Source organism: Lycium barbarum, chromosome 8 (assembly GCF_019175385.1).
Source record: "Lycium barbarum isolate Lr01 chromosome 8, ASM1917538v2, whole genome shotgun sequence".
Lineage (NCBI taxonomy): Eukaryota > Viridiplantae > Streptophyta > Magnoliopsida > Solanales > Solanaceae > Lycium > Lycium barbarum.
Window position 1 is genome coordinate 130,466,198 of NC_083344.1, and position 25,200 is coordinate 130,491,397.

The window sequence follows — 25,200 nt, forward strand, 5'->3', positions numbered from 1 at the left end:
ATATTGCATACGACCGTGTACACTTTCTCTTTGAGGAGTGTATTTGGACGTTATCAAACGTATGAAATGCGTATATCTTGATCAAGGCTTAAACATTACGCTCAAAATTTAATGCATGAGAATAGTATGAAATGTGTATATCTCCCCTCAAGACTTAGAATTTCATTCACATTTTTTGTACATAAAGTTCATATTAGGTTTCTGAAAAATTAATACAACTACAATAACATTGTAATAATTTTCATACAATATTCAAGGCTAAAAGTTTTCGCTCAAAATTTTGTATATGAAAATTATATTAAAAATTTCGTTCACACATACATATTTCATACAACTTTCATACACAGAAATTTGAGGTAATTTTTTTAAGATTTTGAGCCAAAAAAAAAAATTAAAAAATATATATATAAAAATATTTTTTTTTAAAATAAAAATATTTTTTAAAAAAAATATTTTTTTTATAAAAAATATATTTATTTTCTGGAAAAAAAATAAAAAACGAAAAAATATGGAAATCCGTCATGTTTCGTAATATATCGTTATGTTTTGTAAATAAGGAAAACTATCGTTACGTTTCGTAAATATTTCTCCTTAACATGTATATATACGTAGTTTTCCCATCTTCTTTTATTTGGTCGACCTTAATATTGTTTGCTATGGGCCTGAGTGACCCTGGCTATGTCATAATCTTTTGGGCTTGCTACTTTTATGATACTATGGGCTCAACTAAGTCCAAATGTGCATTTTGAGCTACAAAGTTTTGGAAAACTTTAAAAAAAGAAAAGAAAGAGGCAAAGCAATGGAGAAAATGCTTCATTCTTTAAAATTCAATCACGACATTATGTAGTAGGGTCGCTACTCAATATTTGTTATTTGGTGTAAATATCGGATGTGATTTTTTGTAAATGATCATGAAAAAATCACATAAGAAAACATTATATGAATGTTCATGTATCACTCCCTATATATACCTCCTTGTGGGAAAACAAAACTTTTGTATTTAAAAGAATTGGTGACGTAATAGTTACTATTAGCTAAATGTTTCATATAATGTAAAGTGATTTGCATGCAAATATCCTCCATGAATAATATGTTAGCAAGGAGAATCATTTTTATTATTTGATTGAATAAAGTTCAGTGACGTGTTATAGTAGTGAAGGAGGGTGCAAACAAAGAAAAAGTATAACTAGTCCTGTGATGATTGTTAAATATGCAAGAATACATTGTAATATAATATCAATATCTCCATATTAATTGAAGCAAGTGATAAGGGGCGGACCTACAGGAGGGGGGGCACGTGCCCCCGTTAATTTCGAAAAAATCTCTGTATATATATGTGTATATATCTTGAATTTCTATCATATATTTAAAAGGACCCCTCTAACATATCTACTGGGCCAGCTCGTTGGTCAGCGTGCCCTCAGGCCCTTGATCTCGGCCGCGCAACCCGAGTTAGCTTCTGGGTTGTAGCATACTTTTTTTTTTTTTTTTTCATTTTCGTTTTCAGTTGATCATTGCGAAAAATGCTTTAAAAAAAGGTGTTGTAGTGAGTTTCGAACAGGCAACCTACTGCATGAAAAGGGGTGCCCAAACCACCCCTCTGTTGTTACTCCCTCTGTCTCATTTTTATGAGACACACTTTTCTTTTTAGTTTGTCCAAAAAATAATGTTACATTTCTATATAAAGCAACAATTTAACTTCTAAGAGCCCGTTTGGCTTAGATTAAAAAAAATGACTTGTAAGTTGGTTTGACCAAAAAACAGCTAATAAAGCTTATTCTAAGCACTTTTTTAGCTTATAAGCTGGTTTGCCAAATACTTAAAAAATCAAAACATAGCTTATAAGCTGGTTTAACCACTTATAAGCCAATCCAAACGGGCTCTAAGACTTATTTTGGACCACAGATTTTAGTTTTTTTTTTCTTCTTAAACTCTATACTTAATCAAATGGTGTCATATAAATTAGGACGAAGAGATTCAGAGAGTACTATATAAGTAATTTGATTATGTAAATATTTTTACGTGACTATTACCATAAATATGAAGAACCCAAGTATCCAATACAAAAACTTGGAAAATTAGGGAGCTAAAAAGGAAAAATCCTTAAAATTCTAAGACACTATTGAAAAAGAAAGTTAACTGTCGTAACTGTTTCCATTTCATATCAGGGGTCAATTCATAATATTACCAAACTAGTGGGGTCAGAAAGACAACTACATCGAAAATAGACCGTATATAAGAATTTGGCATTTCATTGATCTGTTCGAACATCTTTACGTTATTACAACATAAAACAAAGAGACAAAAAAAAAAAAAAAAAAAAAAAAAAAAGACACGGTGAATCTAATCAGACGCCACGTGGCACCGGCGAATTTTCCGATTTGGCTTGTCCGGCGATATTATTTAGAGGTAAAGTTTCCTTTATTGAATATACTGAATAGAATAAATGTGGTAACATAGACGAATTATGTTTTTTGTTTTTTTTTGTGTAATGTTGGATTGAGATATGTTTAGATGGAGTTACATGCACAGTGAAGGATGAATATATAGTTGAATTTGGGATTGAGGTGTAGTAGTAGTTGTAGTTGTAGTTGTGTATATGTTTGAAAAGGTTTTGATTTTTGTTGTTGTTGTTGTTTTTTTTTTTTTTGGATGTGAAGTTTTGCTTGTATGATGTGGGAATTTTATAGGATCATAGAGTTATGATGATGGTTATGATTAAGTGTGTCTTTTTTTTTTTTTAATATAAACATGGTGTCCAGCCAGCTTGTGTGCACCTCGACTAATTCCATGTGTATAGTTGAATTTGGGGTTGGGATTGAGGTGTAGTAGTTGTAGTTGTGTATATGTTTGAAAAGGTTTAGAAAGTTTTGATTTTTTTTTTTTTTGGATGTGGAATTTTGCTTGTATGATGTGGGAGTTTTATAGGATCATAGAGTTATGGTGGTTATGATTAAGGGTGTGTTCGGTACGAAGGAAAATGTTTACTAGGAAAATAAGTGGATTTCATGCTTATTTTCTTGTGTTTGGTACGTAAGCAAAAAATGTTATGAAAAAAGCATTTATATATAATCTAGACAAACTACTTTGAGGGGTGGGGGTGGGGGTGCGTGGGTGGTGGGAGTTGGGTGTGGTGTGGTGGGGTGGGGGTGGTGCTGGTGGTTGGAGGTGGGTGTGATGGTGTGATGGGTGGTAGTGGTGGTGGGTGGGTGGGTTGGGGTTTGAGGTGGGTGTTGGGTGTTGAAGATGAGGTGCGTTCAAGGGTGAGGAGGAGACAGTCACTTGTGGAACTTGTTTTCCCTACTTTCATTAGGGAAGTCAATTTCCTCACTTTTAAGGAACTTATTTTCCTAAAGAAAATGTTTTCCAAAAATTTCGACCAACCGAACATGAGAAAATTAGAAAACATTTTTCAGAAATGTTTCCTCCATACTGAACACACCCTAAGTGTGTCTTTTTTTATATCACGGTGAGGCCAGCTTGTGTGCACCTCGACTAATTCCATGGGTTACATACGACTTCCCACCAAAACTGGTATTGAGTAACTTTGTTCACCGAGGCTTGATAGGACAGATAGGAAGAAATTACCTAGTATTTTTGCCTTCTCTTCGAATTGTATGATTAAGTGTGTCTTCTATGCTATAAGTTCCTTGTGATACGCGATAGGGAATGCTTGCCATTGACAAGGAGATATTGGTGTAGATGAAGCTATAGTTCTCCATTTCTGGCGCTTCTCTCTCTCTCTCTCTCTCTCTAGTAGAATATAGAAATAATTGAAGTTTCAGAGAAGGTACTCAAAACCCTATCTCTGGTACCATGTACTAAAGGGGAGAAATGACTTTCGGGCAATATTTCAGCTTGATTGTTCTTTCAAGCTAATGGGAGTTTAAACAGTGATGTATAACATCCTAAAATAGAAGGAATTCAAAGAGTATATAAACAAGCAAAGAATCTTCTTAATTGATCCTAACTGATAATGGATCTCCCTTATTGAGATTACAATATATTCACAATATTCTTAACACGTAGGGTTACATGCTTTAGATAATTCTCCTTAACTCGACAACCAACAGTTTGCTGTGGTTTTGCTTGATGCCATAGTGTTGGGTCTTTCATATGTGTATTACTAGCTTCACTGTGTATTGTTTACTATTTACTTTTTATGGTGCTTTGTTAATTACACCCTAATTATCTAGAAGTTACCTTATCTTATCAGGTTTATATCAGTTGTTATTTATATTTGTTAGCAAGGGTTGAACTTTTCCTTTACCTGGCCTTGTCAACAGAAATTGCATCGCATTGGAAGATTGAAAAATGCCTAATGGGGAGGTTAAGAAAGTCTCACGTGAAGATATACAACTGGTAAGCATTGAGCTGCAATCATAACGTTGCCTTTCCTATTTCTCTATATTAATCATTTAATAAGCCCTGAATCAAATGGAAAGAGATAGAGCATGCACATTTTTCTTTGAGCATATAGAGCAGGTAGTTGATTGAATTGTGTGGATAATTTCATAATATGTAGACATAATTCTTGCTACTTATAGCTCTTTCAGTTACTTGAAGGCAAAAGAATTGTTTCCTAACCCTGTAACAAGAATGTATCGTTCCATTAACGCAAATACCAGAGCATGCAGGCAAGAACGTTATTTTGAAATTGTCTTGCTCTAGTTTAGCCTGGCTCCCAGTTTTTGCATTTTGATTGTGTTAGATTTACTTGTGGTGATAGGTTATATCACAGATCACCACTGTTAGACTCAATAGTTAGAACCTTACCATCTAGATCATTTATACAATTCCATATTAAGCTGAATTATCTGCAATTCAGGAAGTATTTGATGACCCAATTTTTGTTGTTGCTGAGTACATAAGGTTAATGCAGCGAGTAATATGAGGGGATTTCATGTTGTAGGGATCCTAACAAAGGGGTAGAAACAGACAAATACATGTGGAATTCAGACTTCATAATTTTGTGTCCTTCCACTGCATGACTTCTAATGGATGGCTCTCAATAATCTTTTAAATCAAGGAGATGCTGCTCCTCTTCTTTCCATCTAATTTTCTCCAAACTAATAGATCTTAACCTCAAAATGTACAGTTATTGTATGATTGTATCAGTAGTTGCAGCTAGCAAGTTGTTCATTGTTGGTTTCTAATTTTGTGGACTAGAAAAGAAATTCAAGTACAATGTATTATGTAAGATCAACTATCAGTAGATATATGAGTTACAGATCAAAAAGGAACTACGGAGTTAACCCTCTTTCCTGTTGGAAGGGTTAGAGTAGATTATCATAGAGGAGAATACTGCAATATTCTTATAGACCTATCTGCTATTTGACATTTCATCTAAATTCTACGGAAAATTATCATAGAGAACAGCATCGCAGTCTTCTGATGGACCTTTTCAAGGAAATGGGCTTCTTGGGCCAAATATGGTAGTTTTGTATCTTAGGTGTTGATGTAGTTGATTACTTGTGAATTTGTTGTAGATTTCTAGCTCCGTGTTTTCTGTTTCTCAGGTCAGGACTTTCAGATATAGTTGCTGCCGTTCTAGTTCTATTAGGTTTGTCTGGTGATTTATCCCCCCAAAAAAATAGGATTTCATGGAAATAATTAGAACCTTTAGTTTTTGTTGTTGAGATAACTTTTGGCATCTTTTAGTTCATTCTTCCTAATAATGACCTGGAGTTCAAATTTAGTTCTTTGATAATTCTAAAATTTCTTGCATTGCACAGGATTTTCTTTCCTAACAATGAGCTTCTTTGATTTCAGGTGCAAAATCTCATAGAGAGATGTCTACAGCTTTACATGAACCAGAAGGAAGTTACCAGTACTCTCTTACAGCAGGCAAAGATTGAGCCTGGTTTCACTGAACTTGGTGGGTCCTCTCTCTGTCTGTTTTGTTCCAAATATTTTGCTAATATTAAGCTTTTGACTTTTGCGGAGAAACATATTTATCCCATACTCTTAATTTTCTTAGAAGTTACTTAATTTGGAAGACAATCAGGCTGAGGAAAAAAAGAGAAAAAACGATCTGTTATGAGCATTATTGAGTTAATTCCTTGTATGGCCATCCAAGTAATGGAAATAAGCTCAGAAAGTCACTTTTTTTTTTTATGACAACAAAGTCATTCTGCTATTACTTTATCTCTTATAAAATCATCCTACCCTTTTAAGCTACTAAGCTCACCCAAATTTCTTAGTTGGCATCTTAAATCCCATTTGTATATATTATACAATATATATAAATATCTAGTAATATATAAACCACATGTTGATTAATTTAATGGAATACCTAACAAGCGCATTGTGCCTTTTATATCAGTTGATGATGGAGCTAAACAAATATAAATAATAAAAACAGAGAAAAGAAAACTAGCCTCCTTTCCGTCATTTTATACTTCAGGTATGTCGGATAGTAGCAGCCAAATGATTATCCACATGAACGTCGCCGATTGATTTTATGATTAAATGATTTTGATGTTAGCGGAATACTGGAATTAGCATGCGGAAGGGTTAATTTGTTGTTGGCTCAGATTTTGGGTCTTAGGTGGGTTCATTTAATGGGTTTTGTCATTAAAATGGGATGCAGATTAGGTGAGTTTACTAGCTTAAAAGGCTAGGATGATTTTATAAGAGATAAAGTAATAGTTGAATGGTTTTCTTGTCATAAACAAAACAAAAGTGAATTTGTTAGGTTAGTTTCATTACTTGGATGGCCATTTAAGGAATTAACCTTATTATGAAATAGAAGATCATTTTCTCTTTCAATGGAAGGCATTCGTCCCCCTACTTCCTTTTCAGAGAAGTATTAATTATCCACATTTCTGATGGAGATGAAAATGTATGAAATTATCTATAGAATTTGTTTCAAAATATGCTTGGCCCGTCTTGTCTCAAGTAGCGGATGGTTTTGATATGTGCTTCATGTGTGTACTGGAAGGTAAATTTGACATCTTGATCTCTTTTCCAGTGTGGCAAAAGCTTGAAGAAGAAAACCAGGAGTTTTTCAGGGCTTATTATTTGAGGTTGGCAGTGAAGGATCAAATTCAGAGATTCAATGACTTGCTTGAGAGACAGGTTGAGTCAATGCAGATGTATGCAACTGGATCCATTCCCGTGTCTAATGGATCTCAGCTTCGACCAGGTAAGACATGAATATCATAGATCTCCTATTGATCTTCTTGGAAAAATTATTATGCCTATGTTTTTCTTTTCCATAATGATATTCTTCATAGATCCCACTCTTTTCCAATTTTCAGCTTCCTTGCTTTATATTTTCATACAATTGAATAGGATTTTAGGTTGGATAGTCAAAGGAAAGGTCTGAGGCTTTAAAGTGGCAGATCAAAACGTGAATCTAAGGGATAGTTCTGGGAAGGGTTTTATCAGGAAAAGTGTCCCAGAGGATCAGTCTTTGGGTTCTTGTGTTTTCAACTTGAGACCGTTGATACTTGTTGAAGTTGGTGAATATGGTAAAATTAGTTTCTGGATCTTGAAATGTGAAATTGAGTAAAAGTTGAGAGAAATGGAGGAAGCAATAAATGAAGTTTTAGCTTTCTCCAAATCACCACGTTATAGTCTCAAAATTTTCCTTTGTAGAAACTTGTATCCAAAGTTTCCCATCGGGAAGTTAATGAGTTGATAGATCCTTCAATCACCTGAATACATTCTTAACCTATTATGACAACATCTCAGATCTTTGGATTTGTGGGTTTTACTTGTAATGTACATTTCTAGGCTTTCACAGTTTTGGTTCGTATAATCTTAAAATACCTTAATTTGATGCCATTGGATTCATTTCTAAAATTCAAATATTAAAAACTGGTGAACTAACATTTACTTGCTCCAAAATTCGAAAAAAAATATTACGAGCTGAAATCTTTTTAATTAATACACGAACTATTTTCCTAATCTAGGCCGGATGGCTCTGGTTCAGTAGTAAGGAGACACACATCTATGGATAAGACACACGTTACGTGTTCGAACGCTGCCACATAAGGAGCCTAGTATTTAAGCGGGAGCATGGTAGAAGGGAGGACCCATACTCCCCCAAATTCCAAACCTGTGAACCAACTCAGGTTGGGCGAACTAACTCATAGGAGATTACTTGGTTATAGAAAAAGAAAAAAAAAAAAAACTGATCTGAGCTTTTAATTAATATAAACTTTCAAATATTTCAGACAATCCCCTCAAGATGCAGCTTATATATGATTTGCTCCTAATTTGTCGCTGGTGTGATTTATTTTGGAGCCTCGACATGATTTGTGAGGATATATATTAGTTGGTCATTTGAAAGATGAAACTACTGGCAATACATCTTGGCTTTATAATAAAAAGGCAATCTACTGTTACGTGCTTCTTTTGTGAGACACAAGACATGAAGAAATACGTATTGCGGCTTAATATTTACCAATCAGTTTTACTAATCATCTCTTTGACATTCCGATTGTAGACAAATCTGGTTTAACCATTTAAGCTCACATGTGGCTAAATCCATGACTAGATATTCTGTTTCCGCACTTTATCTGGTACTACATCTGTCTCCCCCCTCCAATGGGGAAAAATGGAAAGAAAAAATAAGAAAACCCCATCACATGTACTGGTGTATTTGGTATTAACCATGAATATTTGGGTATGTTTCTACCTCTAGTTGACAAGCATTACACTAAATCGAAGGTAGATTTTTTTGATAAACATCATAAAGCAGGTTAAATTCTCAGTTACAATATATTTCAGTTGTGATAACTCCTGTGGGATATATGGCTAAGTGCAAAGGTAGAGAATAGCCTATCATCAAGTTCCACACTTCGATTAAGGATTGTAAGGAAACCGTCTAGAGATGAGGAAGTCTATTTGGATATTTGTTCATCATCTTGTTGTTTTCTGAAGAATAGTTCATTCAGGCATTGTTAATCTCTTCTGAAGTTTAAAAGACAATCTAGTGAGAGTTCAATATGGTACTTGGATGAAAACGTCATGTTTACTTCTCTTGTTTCCAGAAGACAAACTCCAGTCTAGTGTTAGCTGAACAAAGCAAAGTTTCCTATTTTCTCTTCCTGGTTTGATTTCTTCAAGCTGTAGCAGCAGAATCTTGGGATGAATACACGGTATTCCTTTTGGCTTGTTTTCTTTAGTTTCTAGATGCATGTCAAACGTGAGATAAGCATGGTATTTATATTATTATTTTAATTTTCCCTTTTTATTTTGTCTAGATTCAGGGTGAAAGGAATGTACATTACAACTCTGAAATTAAACACATCTTATGCAGTTGTATACCTGTTATATTGCTTTAAGTTTTGTACGATTTCATCCTATTAAATACTGATAAGGAAAAGAAAGTAATTTTGTGCTATCACATATTGACAGTGCCAAAGAACTCAACACGTCAAGCAATAGAGCATGCTGGGCCTAATGGAAATCCTGAGAACATGCACCAGACTATTAATGGCAATTCACCTCATGTTTACACAAATGGTGCGTCGTCAGTCCAATCGTATGCGCAAGCTGCTATGGATGTTTCTGCTCATGCAAGAAGAATTGATGTATCACCAAACATGCTATTGTCTCAGAGTGTAAACCTGGGAATGATGCAAGGACCAAATGGGGGGATGATCAGATCAGCTGGTTATTCAGGCGACTCTCACTTCCCATATGGTGGTGAGAACAATGTCCTGCAGGCTCGTCCTGGAATTGGGGATCCATCTATTTCACCTTTCAGCAATGTACAATCAAACGTACAACCGTTGAATGAGAATGCCTTGGGTGCTGATGCTTCTTCCTTTGGTTTCTTGGGACAGATTCCTCGAAACTTCAGTTTATCGGACTTAACAGCTGATTTTACCAACAGTACTGGTTTGTGCTTCTTCTCTTGTAGATTAAATATCTTAATCAATTTCACATTACTTGTATTTTGACTGTCTGTTCTATACAGAGATTCTAGAGGGCTACTCTGGATCAGCCTTCCTTGCAACGGATACCAACAACTTTTTGGATCCTCAGGGCAGGGGAGAACATCAAGGTTAGCTGTGTGGATGTGACATTGAGTTCTTTAGCTTAGTATATACCAATACTAATATCCATCCTGATCATTTTGGCAGACACTAACGGGATGGATGCTATATCAGAAGGCTTGAGTTATGAAGATTTTGCCAGTGATTGAATGACTATTCAGATTACCATTTTGCAGAGTTGCCCTGACTATGTAATCTTATCAGGTTTAGGGGGGGGGGGGGGGGGTATAGTATGTTTGAGTATCCTAGCTTAATGTCCATAGCAAAGCAAGCTGTGCATTAGACTGTTTGCTGTTTGCTTTTCGTTAAACTGGTTTTAGCACCTATTGGCTATTGCCATGGTTTTCTGTTTGTATTGACTTCAAAGTTTGCTGGTCCAATTGCTCGTGAATAGAATTGTGAAGTGAAAGTGCTTTGGTTTCTTTTGAAAGTATTGATTCATGTGGCTCGATTGAGAATACCAATGGAACACTTTCTTACTCCCACTAACTAGCTAGTGTGCAATGATAACCGACCTGCAAGCTACTTGACCTTTTCTTACTCAGCTGCACTGGATTCCATTCTAGAAGCTACTTATTTACCTGAACGAGGACAAAAAAAGGTTGTTCTCGCGGTATTACGTAGGTTTAGCTTAGCCCCTCTCTAACTAAGGATTCAATCAAGGGATGCTTGCGACTGGATTGAATCATCTGTTTGTTTATTATAATATCAGCGAACTAGACCCGTAAAATGCTCGGTACTTTAAGAGTTTAAGGTGGGGAAACCAATCTTCCTTGCTCGTGCCTAGGTCTTTTATTTCTTTTACAAGTAGAAATGATATAAGCAAAGTTTCGAACTTGTGCAGCAACTGGAGTGAGAAAGCTAACCTGCAAGTTACCAAAGCAAAAAGGTCATAAGGAGGGTTAAATCTTCAAAATCTTTAACATCTAATGTTCATCAATTGCGATAGATAGTACAAAATGAAGAGCTATGATACCACTAGTACGACAAATAAGCTGGCGAAATAGAAAGTTACTAATGGATTTCTGTATAATCCATCATATGAGTTGAAACAGTGTATAAACCATTCAAATTAATGTTTATGTGTTATACGAGTTCTCCCTTCAACTTTGCTTTACCCATACAAGACTTAACTTTATTCCGTGTTAACACCAATTCCAATAAATATATGATACATGTCTTTTCATATATTTTTATCGTTAAATCGTAGTTAATTGGTGTACTTTCTCCCCTAATTTGTGATTTAACCATGATAAATTAGTGTTTTTATTAAAAAATATTTGTTAGGAGACTTACGAGTTTCTGCAACAACCTCGACTTGTGTCACCGATTATCAGAATTTTTGTGGAACGGAATTTGCATCAACCTCACTTGAGTCACCGGTCATCGGGCATCCTCTCGCCTAGGTATGTGGAAGATGCAGAGCGTTTTCTCTTTGAATCCTAGCCATCATATTATGGTGGAAAATACGTGTAATTTTCAGCATTTCATTATAGGGTAGGGTTAAGAGGACGACCAATTAATAAGCTAATAGATTAACTGAAACCCCTATGGTTAGACCCAAGGGACAATTTGCACAATCGTCCATCTTTTGGGGGTGGACTTTAATTTTGTCCCTTAAATTACTAGTCTTTAATTTTTGCCTTCTCCTAAAATATACCGAGGTTCTAGGTTCGAACCCCGGCTTAGTCATAAAAATAAAAATAAAAGTTAGCAAGGCAAGGCTTCGCGAAAAGCCTGCCTTAAGGCATAACTAAAAGTCTTAGAGCCCGTTTGGATTGGCTTATAAGTTGCTTATAAGCTGTTTTTAGCTTTTTTGAGTGTTTGGCTGACCAGCTTAAAGTCATTTTGTGATTAAAATAAGCTCAAAAAAATAATTGGGCCCATTTGCCTTAGCTTATCTAAAGCAGCTGAGCTTATAAGCCCCAAAAAAAAAGTTAGACTATCCCAACTTATTTTTTTAGCTTATAAGCCCATCCAAACAGGCTCTTAAGGCAAAAAGTCTGTCTCATGTAGCAGAGTTTGCCTTGAGGCATAACTAAAATCTGCCTTGTGCGGCAGACTTTAGTTATGCTTTAAGGCAAACTCTGCCCATAAGACAGACTTTTTACAAAGCCTTGTCTTGCTAATTTTTTTTTTTTGACTGCGCGAGTTCGAACTCAGAACCTCAGATATTTTCGATCACCTTTTTAAGCGAAAGATAAAAATTAAAAACCTGTAATTTGAGGGCCAAAAATTAAAGACCAGTGCTTTTGACGCCCCCCCCCCCCCCCCCCCCCTCCCCCCTTCTTTTATTCACCTATTATTTCCTTTCCATTACTTGCCAAAATTTAATTTACAATTGGTTCCACCTTTCACTTATGTTTTTCTAAAGCATATCTATATTTCTAAAATCTTTTGCTATCAACTCACTCTTTAAGCCTCTTAAATGTTGTTTAATGTAACATTCTTTATACTAATATTTATACCATTAGGTTAATCTCCCAGTCCTTTTCTTATTTGGCTTGTATTCAAGACCCAACACGAAACAACTATAAAGGGGTAATAATTTGTACCCAATATGTAATTTTCAAAATAGTTCCTGGGGTTAAAACAGAAACAAAACAGATTTCCTAAGGGTTAACTGAAAAAAATAAAAAACAACCATAAGAACACAATATGAAGTCCGATGAAGGTATAGAAGAGTAAAACCTAGGCGAGCTCAAAGGTAAGCACAATCAAGAAACCCCCCTTTTTTTTAATTTATTTATTTATTTTAATTTATTTTATTTTGTGGGGGGGGGGGGGGGTGTTGGGTTGTGCAAAAAAATGATTCTTGAAATTGAGACTTAGGTTTAGTACATGAAAATTGAACTGTCTTCTTGATTTCATGATTACTGTCTCTTTAAAGTGGATTTTTTTTTAAATTATTTTTCTTAATCTCATTGTTGGAGGAGGAGGGTTTCTACTATATGGATTCTTGATCTCTTTGGAAAAAAAAATTAGTTTTTTGTTTTTTCTGTTACTGAACATTTGGAACCACTTTGTCTTGTAAATGTTGATGTGTAAGTTGAGTTATGGTTGGGTTTGAAAATTATGCTGGATGTGCTATATAACGACTTCAAAGTTTGAGTTATGGATGAACATAAATATGTATTTTAACAAACAGAAGGTAATTTGGATGATGCTTGAGCTTTGGTATTTGTGATTTTTATACAAGTAGGTACAGCGCGTGTCGATTTGTAGCAAAGATAATGGCCATGTATTATGTGAAAACACGTTGTTAGGTGCTAGCTAAGTGTTGTATCAACAAGTCTCTAATTTGATAAAGAAAGATAGTTATGGAAAAAGATAGCAGGATGTTGAGAAAGGTACAAAATATTTTTTGAATTGCGAGGCACAAATAGACAGGGGAGACTTTTTTTTTTTTTTTTTTTAGTGATGTTATTGATAATTGCACCTGTGCTATATTTGTTTTGATAAGTAAAGTTGTTCATTCACAACTATATTGAAGGCATCAAGTTGGTGGCTTGGTGCTGCAAAAGCTTTACAAATCTTCTTTCTGTAGCTTCTAAATAGGTTCATATTTCTTGCCTACATTGCGACGAATCATGTAAGCTGTTAGGTTCTTAGGTTTGCGCAAAAAAAAAAAAAAATCTGCTAAGCACCTCAAGGCAGTTGAGCACTTTATAACAGCTTTAGGCATTGCCCGATAAGGAGATGATTCATTGTTTCCTTCTCCTTTCCTGGTTCACATGATTACATGTTTTTTCACTATAACCTAAAAGCTTGCTATGTTGCTCTGACTCTTCAAAAATGTCAACTGGTGCTTGTTGGATCCTCCAAAAGTAGTGCATTTTTGGATGATCCAACACGGGTGCGGCAACAATTTTGGAGAGTCCGAGCAACTTAGCAAGCTAGTATAGAATTGCTTCTTTCATTCCACATACAGACATTCATTTCTTATGTGAGCGTTACTTTGCCTGGCTTTCACAAGAAAAATTTGTTCGATTCATCTGATACAATATGGTCTTTGGCTTCTTTTGACCTCAAAGACAACAACTTTGGCGTTAATCTAATAGTTATAGATACCGCCAATTATGCTAATTGAGTGGAAATCTGAAGCTTAATCATGCTCATCTCTTTTCTTGAAGATGCATCTATCCTGAAAATAAAAGGTTTTCAGAACAATTCTCTTACCTATCGCCCGACACTAATAAAATAAAATAAACTCCATTGCGAAGCCATCCTGGCTGGTAACATATCTCCTGCTTCTATAACTGCTTCAATAACTCTGTAGCTAAGCTTACTCTTCTTCTGGTAAACCTTTAGAATGAATTTCTTCAGCTGTTGCCACTAGTGCTAACTGCTAAATGTCTGAGAATAGATTCTGATAGAAAAAAGATTTATTCTTATTCTCATTTGAGTTCTCAATTATTCTGCCATTAATGAACATTTTGAAGATACTGTAGTAGTGACGATGTGCACTTTCCATTCTATACAAAATCTAGTGTTTTTGTCTGCTTCCTTGATCCACCATGTTCTATATTTTTGTTGCCATAGGATGTCCTTCGTTGATGCCAATCTTCTCAGCTTTCCTTTCAGCATTTCATGATAAATCCTATCGGTCAACTTCTTGGACTTAGTTGCAAGGTCGAGAGTCCTCAACATTCTTGGAATCTGAAAGGTCTCTTATAGTAAAGACTACCTTGTATTTGCTTATTTCTCTTCCCAATTAATTGAGAGCTATGTTGCTCTGACTCTTCAGAAATGTCGACTGGTGCGTGTCGGATCCTCCAAAATTAGTGCATTTTTGGAGGATCCTACACGGGTGCGGCAACAATTTTGGAGAGTCCGAGCAACTTAGACTGAGATTAAAATTGTTCAAGCCTGTAAAACTTCCCTGTGTTTTCTCCTCTCAGACCAAGTGAATTTCCCTCCTGTCAATGGAATCTCTATTATGTCCAGAATTAATTCTGAAAATTCCATCATATCGAGAAGTTTCCGTACTTATTTGATCTTTCTTCCAGAAAATGCATCTCATTAAGTTACTCCAAGACACCTGAGTGCGTCCCATAAACCTTTTGCTGTTGCTAAATCATAGAAAAACACAACCACGTTTTTAAAAACACTGGTGTTTACACACTGGCTTGTATAGCTCATATGAATTTCATCTATTTTACAGCCAGTTTTCTCTCTTTCCCATTGTCGATGAACCTCTCCAATGTCACAGCCAAGTCCCTCTCTACTGTATCATTTGCCAACTCGGCAATGGTTACTACCACTCCTCTTATCTCAGTAAGCCTTAAGACAAACAAATCTCCCACAGAGTTAAAATTTCTTATGAACTGCTACTCACATAATACCCTTTGATCACATTAAGTTGGTTGCATCATTATTAGCACTAAACGATATATTTGTTCCGTGAGTAATTTGTTGTGCTATAAAAAATTATGTGAACTGTGGTTTACCGCATTTTCTGATGATGCTGGTGAATTGCTTCTGTTTAGGTGAAATTTGGCATTACTCATCATGGAAACTCTAAGTGAAGAGTATGCTGCTTTTCTAAAGAAAGTGAACCGTACTATATACATTGACAACCTTTCACCTGTGGCTACTGAATCTGTTGTTAAAGCTGCTCTCGATCAATTTGGAAACGTCATTCAGGTCAAGTTTATCCCAAACTACCTCGAACCAAAGAACATCGGACAATCTGCATTAGTTGAGCTGGAAAATCCAGAGCAGGCGAAAACTATAGTGTCTGAAATAAGCAATTCCTCGTTTATGGTTTGTGGTATGCCAAGGCCTGTTAAGGCACAGGCTGCTGAAGCAGAGATGTTTGATGACCGTCCTAGAAAACCGGGTCGGAAGATAGTGTGCAAATGGTTGGATTCCAGCGATCCGGATTTCGAGGTGGCCAAGAAGATCAAGCTTACGGTTAGGAAACAAGCAGAGGAAGCCAAGTTTTTGCTCAAGGTAAACTTTCTTTTTTTTCATTTCAGTGTTATATTATCGGAAAATGACAAAAATGGTCCCTTTTGTTTGAGGATAGGTTCAAAATAGTCCCTTAAGTATGCACTGAACAGTTTTGGTCTTTTAAGTTTGTCAAAAGTTAACACTTTTAGTCTCCGTCAAAATTTAACAATTTATGTACTTTAGGTTTGACAAAATCAGTAGAAAAAAGGAATTAACCATGAACACCAAGAAAGTCCCAACAAATCTTTAAATATGCAACACAAAAAACTGCATTAAACGCTAAAAAGATGTTAAAAAAAAAAATTGCAGAAATTATACCTCGAAAAGCTGCACCAGATTCTAGAAATAAATCAAAAATAGCAAACACTTGACAAAAATTGTACCTCTAAATGTGAGTTCCCGCTAATATTTTTTTCTTAGTTCATGTCAAATCTAACGAATAGAGTTCGGTAGATATTTGACGGAGACTAAAAGTTTGCGTACTTAAGGGTCTGTTAAACTTACCCTCAAACATAAAGGACCATTTTTGTCATTTTCTCGCATTGTCGGAAGTTTTATTTTCTCCTATGCATGCAGCATCAACTAGAGGAGGAAGAAAATCTTGCGAAAAAACAGACGGAGATCTTGAACGCAAGCTACAAGAAGTTTGAACTCATAGACAGTGTTGTTGGCAACAGAGTTGCTGACCGTTTGGCAGAACGTTACAGAGTGCGTGTTGCAGATGCTGAGCACCAATAAACATTTTGCACAACAAACTAACATAGACCTGAAGATTCAGCTTCTCGGCGTTTTGGCATGGTTCGCTTTTTCTGAAGATCATATTTAAGGCAGTAGATAGTAGCTCACCCTATAATAGTTTGGCTGATCTTAAATTGTATTTTGGCCTAAATGTACTCTAATATATGTGTCAAGTGAACATGTAGGAGATTAACTTATATATATGAAGCTGTTGCAGGAGTGTGAAAGCTTGTGTGTGTGTTTTGTGGTTTTCCTTTTCTTCTTTCACTTTATCCTGATGACAAGTTAAAATAGGAGAAAGATATGAAAGTACACTTGTAGGCTTTCCTGTTGTTGTGCCATCATGGCTACTTCTTTTTATATTCTCTGGGCAAAAGACATAGATTGACCCCTTACACTATACCCGAAATTTCGATATCACACTCAAACTATCAAGACGACCTATTACACTCCTGACAATCTTAAAAGTAAATTTATACCAACCTATGAGCTTATGTGGTGCAGAAAAAAATTATGATTAAATAATAGGAGAGAGGTCAAAATTAAAGAAAAAATAAATTTTAATTTTAATAAAAAACTTATTTCTCTTTTCTCCTCCAACTTCACCCCCACCCTCCCTTTCTTCATTTTCCCCCATCTTACGAAATCATCCCATTTTCGCCAATGCTGGAGCTTCAATGAGCTTGTCTCCCTTTCTTGTTCATCTGCACACCCTCACGCCTCCTCCATCTTCTTTTTCCTTCCTTTTCTTTTACCATTCTCCCTTCTTTTTTGATTTTTTCAACTTGTGCTAGTAGCCCCATCACCCTTCCGCGATGATATACAGAGGAAATAGCCAAGTCTTTTTAATTTCTCATCAATTTTCGAACAAGCAAAAAATGGGAGTTCCTTCGTGTTTGGTCGTTTGTGTTCTTGTTGGAGTTTTTTTTTTTTTTTTTTTTTTTCATTTCAATGGAAAGAATTAAGACCTATAAGAGTTGAAGATTGATGTCAATGAAAAAAAATAGTTCTCTTTAATACTGTGATTTTGGTGGTACTGTATTCGAAAAGGCAGTTGTGCATTTGGTGAAATTGATGGCGGTGGTTGTGGCGGATATGATATTTCCGGTGAGATGTGGTGGTGGGATGACTTAGTGAGGAAGAACATTTAATTATTGGAGGATTTTAATGGTTATTAGTGATTAATTGGTGTAAATATAATTAATAAAAGAAAAATCAAATGAATAATAAGGAAAAGAATATAAAAATTAAATTTTAAAAGATTTCTGACATGGCGCTGACGTGGCGAGCGAGTGTGTAGCACCTCCCCTTGTGCAACTGGTTATATGTGTATCAAGAGGTAAATAAATTCACGTTTTAATTGTGTAGGGGAGTAATAGGTCGCCTAATAGTTTGAGTGTGATATCGAGATTTCGGGTATAGTTTAGAAGTAAATTTATGTCTTTTGCCTTTTCTCTTTAAGATTATTTATTGATTTGAATTTTCAGTTTAGTTTTTGAAAATTGATGTATCGGAAAATACATTTGAGTTGTTATATGTTTAGATTATACTTTTAAACAAAAACTAAAGATATTCTAGTTGTTGCCCCAAAAAAAAAAATCTTTTTATGTGAGTATTTGACAAAAGAATCGTTCGTAAATGAGTGAATTCTTTTGCAACCACGCGAAGGCGTGCAAATAGAATAGTTGGATTAGTAAGGCGAAAGTTTATATTGATCTCATACTCGTATCTTCTCATACTCGCATCTTCTCCTAAGTCCTACCCTCATAGTTAATACTTAAATATTCATACATATTTAGTAAATTTCTTAATTCATATAAATGAATTGATGTGAATGCATATGCGACATGCTAGATCAGCCTCTGGGTATTTTAAACAACATAAAACAACAACTAAAAACACAACAAACTAATTTAACACTAGTCACAATAAGTTTGACACTTGGACTTTTTTTTTTTGATTAAAAAGATACTACTGATATATCTATATATATTAACATATATCTACATACTAGCTACATCAGCGTTCACGACATTTGAGCCGTTTGGTTGTCCAAAAACACCACCATTATGGGGGTCACAAAAAGCAACACAACAATTAAAAACAATACCACAATGATCTGTCCAATATACATTTCTTACAAAAAGGGAGGAACTTCTAAAATTATTACTGCTTCAAAAAGTCGCTGCTTCCCTCCTTCCTTGGCTAACAGATCTGCAACCTTGTTCTGTTCTCTGTAGCTATGCCTTAGCTCCGGATGACCCAGCCTTCTCATTAAGTACTTGCATTCAGAAATGATAGACATGTAAGGCAGATGACCTTCCTCGATCATTTTAATTATCTTCGCTGAGTCTGAATTGATCTCAAGAGGAACTAGATTATGTTCCGCTGCAATTCTGAGTCCCTACATGATAGTTGTTAGTTCAGCAAGTGTATTAGTAGTAGGGTAATCCTTTCATGTATCCTGTCACCCAATTCCCACTACTATCCTGAATCACTCCCCGTATTCCCCCTATGCCTGGGTTTCCTTGGCAGGCTTCATCAGTTTTGAGTTTAAAACCATTGTTGTTAGGAGGTTCCCATTTAATAGAAATGGTGATTTTTCGGTTAGGAGGAGTGACATTTAGGCCTATCATAGAGTATTCTATGGCCTGATTATAGATATGCTTGAAAGAAGGACGATCCTGTTTGTGATTGAAGAGGCTGTGGTTTCTATTAAGCCATATCCCCCGGAACAAAGGCATCAAGTGGGTCCAATGGATTAAGCGATCAAAATTTGCTTTTGCAATCTATTCCAGGTGATGATCCAGTTTGCAATGTTGTTGAAAGAGGAACTGCTAATGGTGAGGTTACATTTTTGAGTCACACAACTCCAGAATTGTTTACTAATGTAGCACTCAAAAAATATGTGGTTGATGTCTTCCTGGGAGTGTCCACAAGATGCACGGTTAGGGCTGATATTAATGCCTATGGAGTGGAGATATGATGTTGTTGGCAGTCTATTATGGTTTAAGAGCCAAAAGAAGAACTTGATTTGGTTTGGAGCCTTGAGTTTCCAGATATCATTAAAGTTCATGAAGGCTCCATGAGCACTATCAATAGTTCTAGTATCAAGCATTTTATAGGTTGAGCTAGAGCTAAATTTTTCATTGCTAGTAAGCTTCCAGTGATTATAATCTTCTTCAGTAGTATAAGGGTTGATATAGGTATTGACAATAACCTCTTTGACAGTTTCAGGCAGCTCAAAGAAGAGATTATTAAGGTGTCATGTCCGATTATAGTTTGGCAGACACTCTTTGTAACTCTTCATTTCTGTTTAGGGGTCCCTCAATAAGCTAGGACGATGGGGTATCCAATTGTCATGTCTTTATGTCGACACTTGGATTTGAACAACATATATTAAAGATTTCATAAAACAACACGAGATTAAATACCACGTTCTTTTAATTAAAGACTTGGAACTGGAATAGCAAACTCGAGAAGCTCTGGATCTCTTTCAAATATAGCCATGTTTTGTTCGTCTAACGTGACTATGGCCTCAACTCCACCTCCACTTTGGTTATCCAATAAATAAAACCACCTGTTGAAAGGTCCATTTCCCTTGCTCACTCTAATGGGCCTGCCCCAACCAAAGTCCATTTTATAATGCGGTTACGCGATCAAATTACTACAAAAAAATTTATCATATGTATCGTTATGGAATGGCGTTTTTCCTTTCTCAACTGAATCAACTACTTCTAAGATAATCGTGTTTTTTGTAGCATTCTCTTTGTCCTAAAGTTTCAGTTTCCCTTTCCTCATTTCGCTTACCAATTTCGTACAATTTATGTCTCTTTCATTATTTATTTCCACAAAATAACCTGATATGATATTTCCACATGCGTCGTGTGATAAAGGTGGGCGCTTTGGATATGAAGAATTTGATCGATCGATTCAGTCTTTGGCGCTTGAAACAATGAAGATGGTTTAAATGAACCAGAATTCAGTACTCTTCCTGTAGCTACAGCGCATTTGTAAATAAGCGCGCTCAAAACTTCACAACGAGTAGGATTCTGAACTCCTGAATCAACAGCTAATTTGGCCTTGAGTGCATTTACTTTATCAGCTGGGAACAGGAACCTTTTTCCTATATGTCCTTCTTGCTCTCCTGACTTTATAGTTGATATAACAGAAAGATCATTAGGTTAGGGGTCTATGGAGTCTCCAACAAAGTGAGTATTAGATGGTGGTGTTGCATTTATATCACGGCTCAAAACTCCCCAATTGTAGAAGAAATTATTGGCGGTGCAACCATCTCCGATCTTGTGTGATAAGAGTCCACCAATAGCTATTCCTCCACAATCAAAATGGCTTACCTGATCAAAATGCCGCGAATTTGGATTAATCGAGAATAGGAACGACAAAACTAATTCATGAAAACATGATTCACTAAACCCATCCAAGTTTTGGCAGGATAATGACATGTTTATTCATTTATTCAGCCCATTTTGATACTTCCGCTCATCTAAAAATTAAGTTGATTTGGCTAAATGTATTTCCCAAATTGACCCATTAGAGAGCTTATCAAAAGACTTTTTTGGTTTGATACATCATGTATAACCATTATAAAGAAAAAAAAAAAAGAGTTTGTAATTAAACAAATTATGAGAAAACAAACAAAGAAATAAATACTATGTAAGAGTTGGGTGGGTTGAGCATTGACCCAGTTCATCTCAACCCAAGCAACTGCTGACCCGCATATCTATTAACTCATCTCATTTTAACCCGTTCAAATTCAGTTCAACCCGCTCATTTGACACCCTAATATAATCAGGAATACCAAATGGTTAAAAAAGAGTAAAACTTACCTGAGTTAGAGCTAAACTTCCTTCATTGTTGGCGTATACAGGAAAGACAACATGTTCAGCCTGAGTGTAAGGTTGTCTAAATATTTGAGACATGGGACAATGTACACGAACGTGTGATAACTCAACTCCCATGTCATTACAATCAACAGAGCAACCATTATCCTTCAACCTTCCAGCATAGGGATAATAGAATGATAGTGTTTTAGAAAGTGATTTCTCAAGAATTTGAGATACATGTGTAGGTTCATATGATTTGTGATCATTGCCAATTTTTGGATAGAAAAATGCCAAAGAAACAGTCATGATAGGAATAACTTGATCAACAAAGGAAAGTTTGTGAGATTTTAGAGGAGGAGGAACCAAAATAGAGGGTTTGATTATTTTCTTGGAAATCGATGAAACAAGTGATGACACCATTATACTTCTGCTCTTGAGCAATACCAAAAAATTTCCTATTTGGGTAAGTCGACAAAACTATTCCATAGAGCTACTATTTATTGCATCTTCTCATTTAATGTATATTACTACTAGAGTTTAAAGCAAGAGTGTTTATTTATTTTGAATATACCGACCATGCAGATCAGATCGATTGTTTTATTTATTTTGAATGTACAGACAATGCAGATCAGATCGATTGTGCTCCTTGAACCGGCTCGATCTTATCTGCATGAACTACAATGTCAAATTAAAGATCCACAGGCAAAACCGGAAATATGAGTTTTAAATTTTAGAATACCGAGAACAGATGCTAATAACTGGGTTTTTTATTTAATTTTGACACATATATAATGATTTCTTAATAAAAAGAATATTTACAACCAAAAATTATGGTAGAGTGGTAAGTACTGTTGGTAAAACTATATCTATTTCAAAAAATTATTTGGGCAAATTCTATTGGCTACATGAAAGGTGGGAGATAAGTGTGTTAGGATTTGAATCCCAAATCCGACCTTTGTAGCAGGTTCCCAGGAAAGATTGGAGGGTCACAGCTGGACCACTTAAATACCAACCTCCTTAGACAGAACCTACTTACACCGTGATGTAAGCGAAGAATAAATAAATAACACACAGAGATTTATAGTGGTTCACCCTCAATGTGAGAGCTACGTCCACGTTGCTGCTGCAGATCTTATTAAAGAAGAAATATTACAAGTGTTTACAACACTCAACCTCACAACCCCAATCCCAATTACACTCAAGAATTTTACCACAGAAAATTCTCTCAAAGACCTTCTCTTACTTAGGCCTTTCACTAAGAGTATTTCTCTTAGATTTTTTTCTCTCTTTGGGATGTGTTTAGCAAATGATCTTGATGATATCTTACAAATGAACCATAAGCTACCTATTTATAGGAATGAATTTCCTATGATGAGGTAAGCGCTTACATCACGACTATTATGAGGTAAGCGCTTACATCACGACTATGTGAACAAAAGAATTGACTTGTTTGGCCAATTCCACACCTAACAAATCTCCCACTTGAAGACTAATTTTAATTTGTCTTCACACTTTGATCGATGCAGCAACTCTTTCCTACTTTCATACTTTGTGCAGGCCAACTGAAGTTGAGCATAGCTTCAGTTTGTCTATCGTCACTGCCTTTGTCAGCATGTCTGCTGGATTCTGACTCCCTGCGATCTTCTCAAGCACCAACGCTCCATCTTCCAAAGCTGATCTAATGAAATGGTACCGGAGTTGTATGTGCTTCGTTCGAGCATGGTAAACCGGGTTCTTTGCCAAATGAATGGCGCTTTGGCTATCACAATATAGCACACTTCCCTCGTGGTCCTGATCCAATTCCCGCAGAAAAGATTGTAGCCACATCATTTCCTTTGTGGCCTCCGTCACAGCAACGTACTCAGCCTCACAACTAGAGAGAGCTACTATCTTTTGCAACTTGGAAACCCAAGAGATTGCAGTACCTCCGAAGGTGTAAACATACCCGGATGTGCTCTTTCTGCTATCAATATCACCACCGTTGTCAGCATCAACATACCCTTGCAATCCTGTTTTTGATTTTCGGAAATACAGAGCTGAACTCGAGCTGCCTTTCAGATATCTGAATATCCACTTCACAGCCTCTCAGTGTTGCTTTCCCGGATTGCTCATAAATCGGCTGACAACTCCCACTGCATGTGCAATGTCTGGCCTTGTACATATCATTGCATACATAAGACTACCGATTGCAGATGCATAAGGTATCTTGTCCATCTGCTTCTTCTCATCCTCGGTTGTCGGCGACTGATCCTTTGACAACCGAAAGTGTCCAGCCAAGGGAGTGCTGACTGGCTTGGCATCATGCATGTTAAACCTTTTGATAACTTTCCTCACATATTCTTCTTGTGAGAGTTTGATGCCCTCCTTGCTTCGGTCGATTCTCATCCCAAGGATTTGCTTTGTAGCTCCCAAAGCCTTCATTGCAAACTCTTCCGATAACCCTTTTTTCAACCGATCAATCTCCTGTAGGTTTGCTCCTACGATTAGCATGTCGTCGACATAGAGTAGCAGTATCATGTACGAGTCTTCAAATATTTTGAAGTAACAGCAGTGATCTGCCTCGCACCTTGAAAAATCAGCTTTCTTCATAAAGCTGTCAAACTTTAAATACCACTGTCTTGGAGCCTGTTTTAGTCCGTACAGACTCTTTTGAAGTTTGCACACCAGATTCTCCTTTCCTTTGATTTTGAATCCCTCCGGCTGTCGCATGTAGATTTCCTCGTCTAGATCACCGTGAAGAAATGCAGTTTTCACGTCCATCTGTTGCAGATGTAGATTTTCCTTTGCTACCAGCCCAAGAACAGTTCTGATAGTCACCATCTTGACTACGGGAGAGAAGATCTCCGTATAGTCAATGCCTTCTTTCTGTTGAAATCCCTTTGCAACCAGCCTTGCTTTATAACGCTTGCTTCCATTGGGTTCTTCCTTTATCCGATAAACCCATTTGTTTTGCAATGCCTTTTTATCCTTTGGCAACTCGGATAATTCCCATGTATGATTTGCCGATAGTGAATCCATTTCATCCTTCATTGCCAGCTCCCACTTAGTCGATTCATCGACTTGCATTGCTTCTTCATAACATTCCGGCTCCCCTCTATCAGTGAGTAGAATGTAGTTGAGGGATGGAGAGTACCTGTGAAGCGGCTTCCTGATCCTGGATGATCTACGCAGCTCTGTGATTGGCGTCTGTTCATTTGTTTCAGAATCAACACTTTCATCAGCACCTTCTCGGATTGTTTGTTCCTCTGCCTCGGTTGTACCTGGCTGCGGCTCAGGTGCCGGAAAGTCCTTCAAATCGACTATTTTCGATTCCTTGTCCTGACATTCTGAATTCTTTTGCAGCTTGTCTTTGTACAGTACCTCTTCGTTAAAGACAACATTCCTGCTTCGGATGATCTTCCGATTTTGTTCATCCCAAAATCGGTACCCAAGCTCGGTGTCACCATAGCCAATAAAGTAACACTTCTTTGATTTTGGATAAAGCTTGCTTCTAGCCGTATCATCATTATGAACATATGATAAGCAACCGAACACTTTCAGAAATGAAAGATTTACCTTCTTGCCACTCCAGACTTCTTCTGGAATTCTGAAATCCAAGGGAACTGACGGTCCTCGGTTAATTAAGAAGGCCGCGGTATTGACTGCATCTG

At 36.3% G+C, this 25,200-nt stretch overlaps 3 protein-coding genes across 4 annotated transcripts; 2 read left to right on the forward strand and 1 right to left on the reverse strand.

Moving 5' to 3' along the window:
* Positions 1-2,252: 2,252 nt before the first annotated feature.
* Positions 2,253-10,446, forward strand: LOC132607452 (uncharacterized). Its single transcript, XM_060321423.1, has 7 exons — positions 2,253-2,409; positions 4,287-4,362; positions 5,773-5,878; positions 6,974-7,147; positions 9,370-9,855; positions 9,935-10,021; positions 10,101-10,446. The coding sequence occupies exons 2-7, from the start codon at positions 4,315-4,317 to the stop codon at positions 10,160-10,162; spliced, it is 963 nt and encodes a 320-aa protein (XP_060177406.1). The 5' UTR covers positions 2,253-2,409; positions 4,287-4,314; the 3' UTR covers positions 10,163-10,446.
* A 193-nt stretch (positions 10,447-10,639) lies between these two features.
* On the reverse strand, positions 10,640-21,970 carry LOC132608352 (acyltransferase Pun1-like). The gene is made up of 5 exons (XM_060322385.1): positions 21,554-21,970; positions 20,915-21,061; positions 20,661-20,857; positions 20,169-20,325; positions 10,640-10,702 (listed from the first exon to the last, which is right to left on the reverse strand). The coding sequence occupies exons 1-5, from the start codon at positions 21,968-21,970 to the stop codon at positions 10,640-10,642; spliced, it is 981 nt and encodes a 326-aa protein (XP_060178368.1).
* On the forward strand, positions 12,399-16,956 carry LOC132607451 (ASI1-immunoprecipitated protein 1-like). Of its 2 annotated transcripts, none has more exons than XM_060321421.1 (3): positions 12,399-12,720; positions 15,503-15,968; positions 16,545-16,956. In XM_060321421.1, the coding sequence occupies exons 2-3, from the start codon at positions 15,525-15,527 to the stop codon at positions 16,704-16,706; spliced, it is 606 nt and encodes a 201-aa protein (XP_060177404.1). In that variant the 5' UTR covers positions 12,399-12,720; positions 15,503-15,524; the 3' UTR covers positions 16,707-16,956. The 2 variants fall into 2 exon arrangements, with proteins under 2 accessions (XP_060177404.1, XP_060177405.1); XM_060321422.1 differs by lacking the exon at positions 12,399-12,720 and adding an exon at positions 12,853-13,164.
* Positions 21,971-25,200: the final 3,230 nt, after the last annotated feature.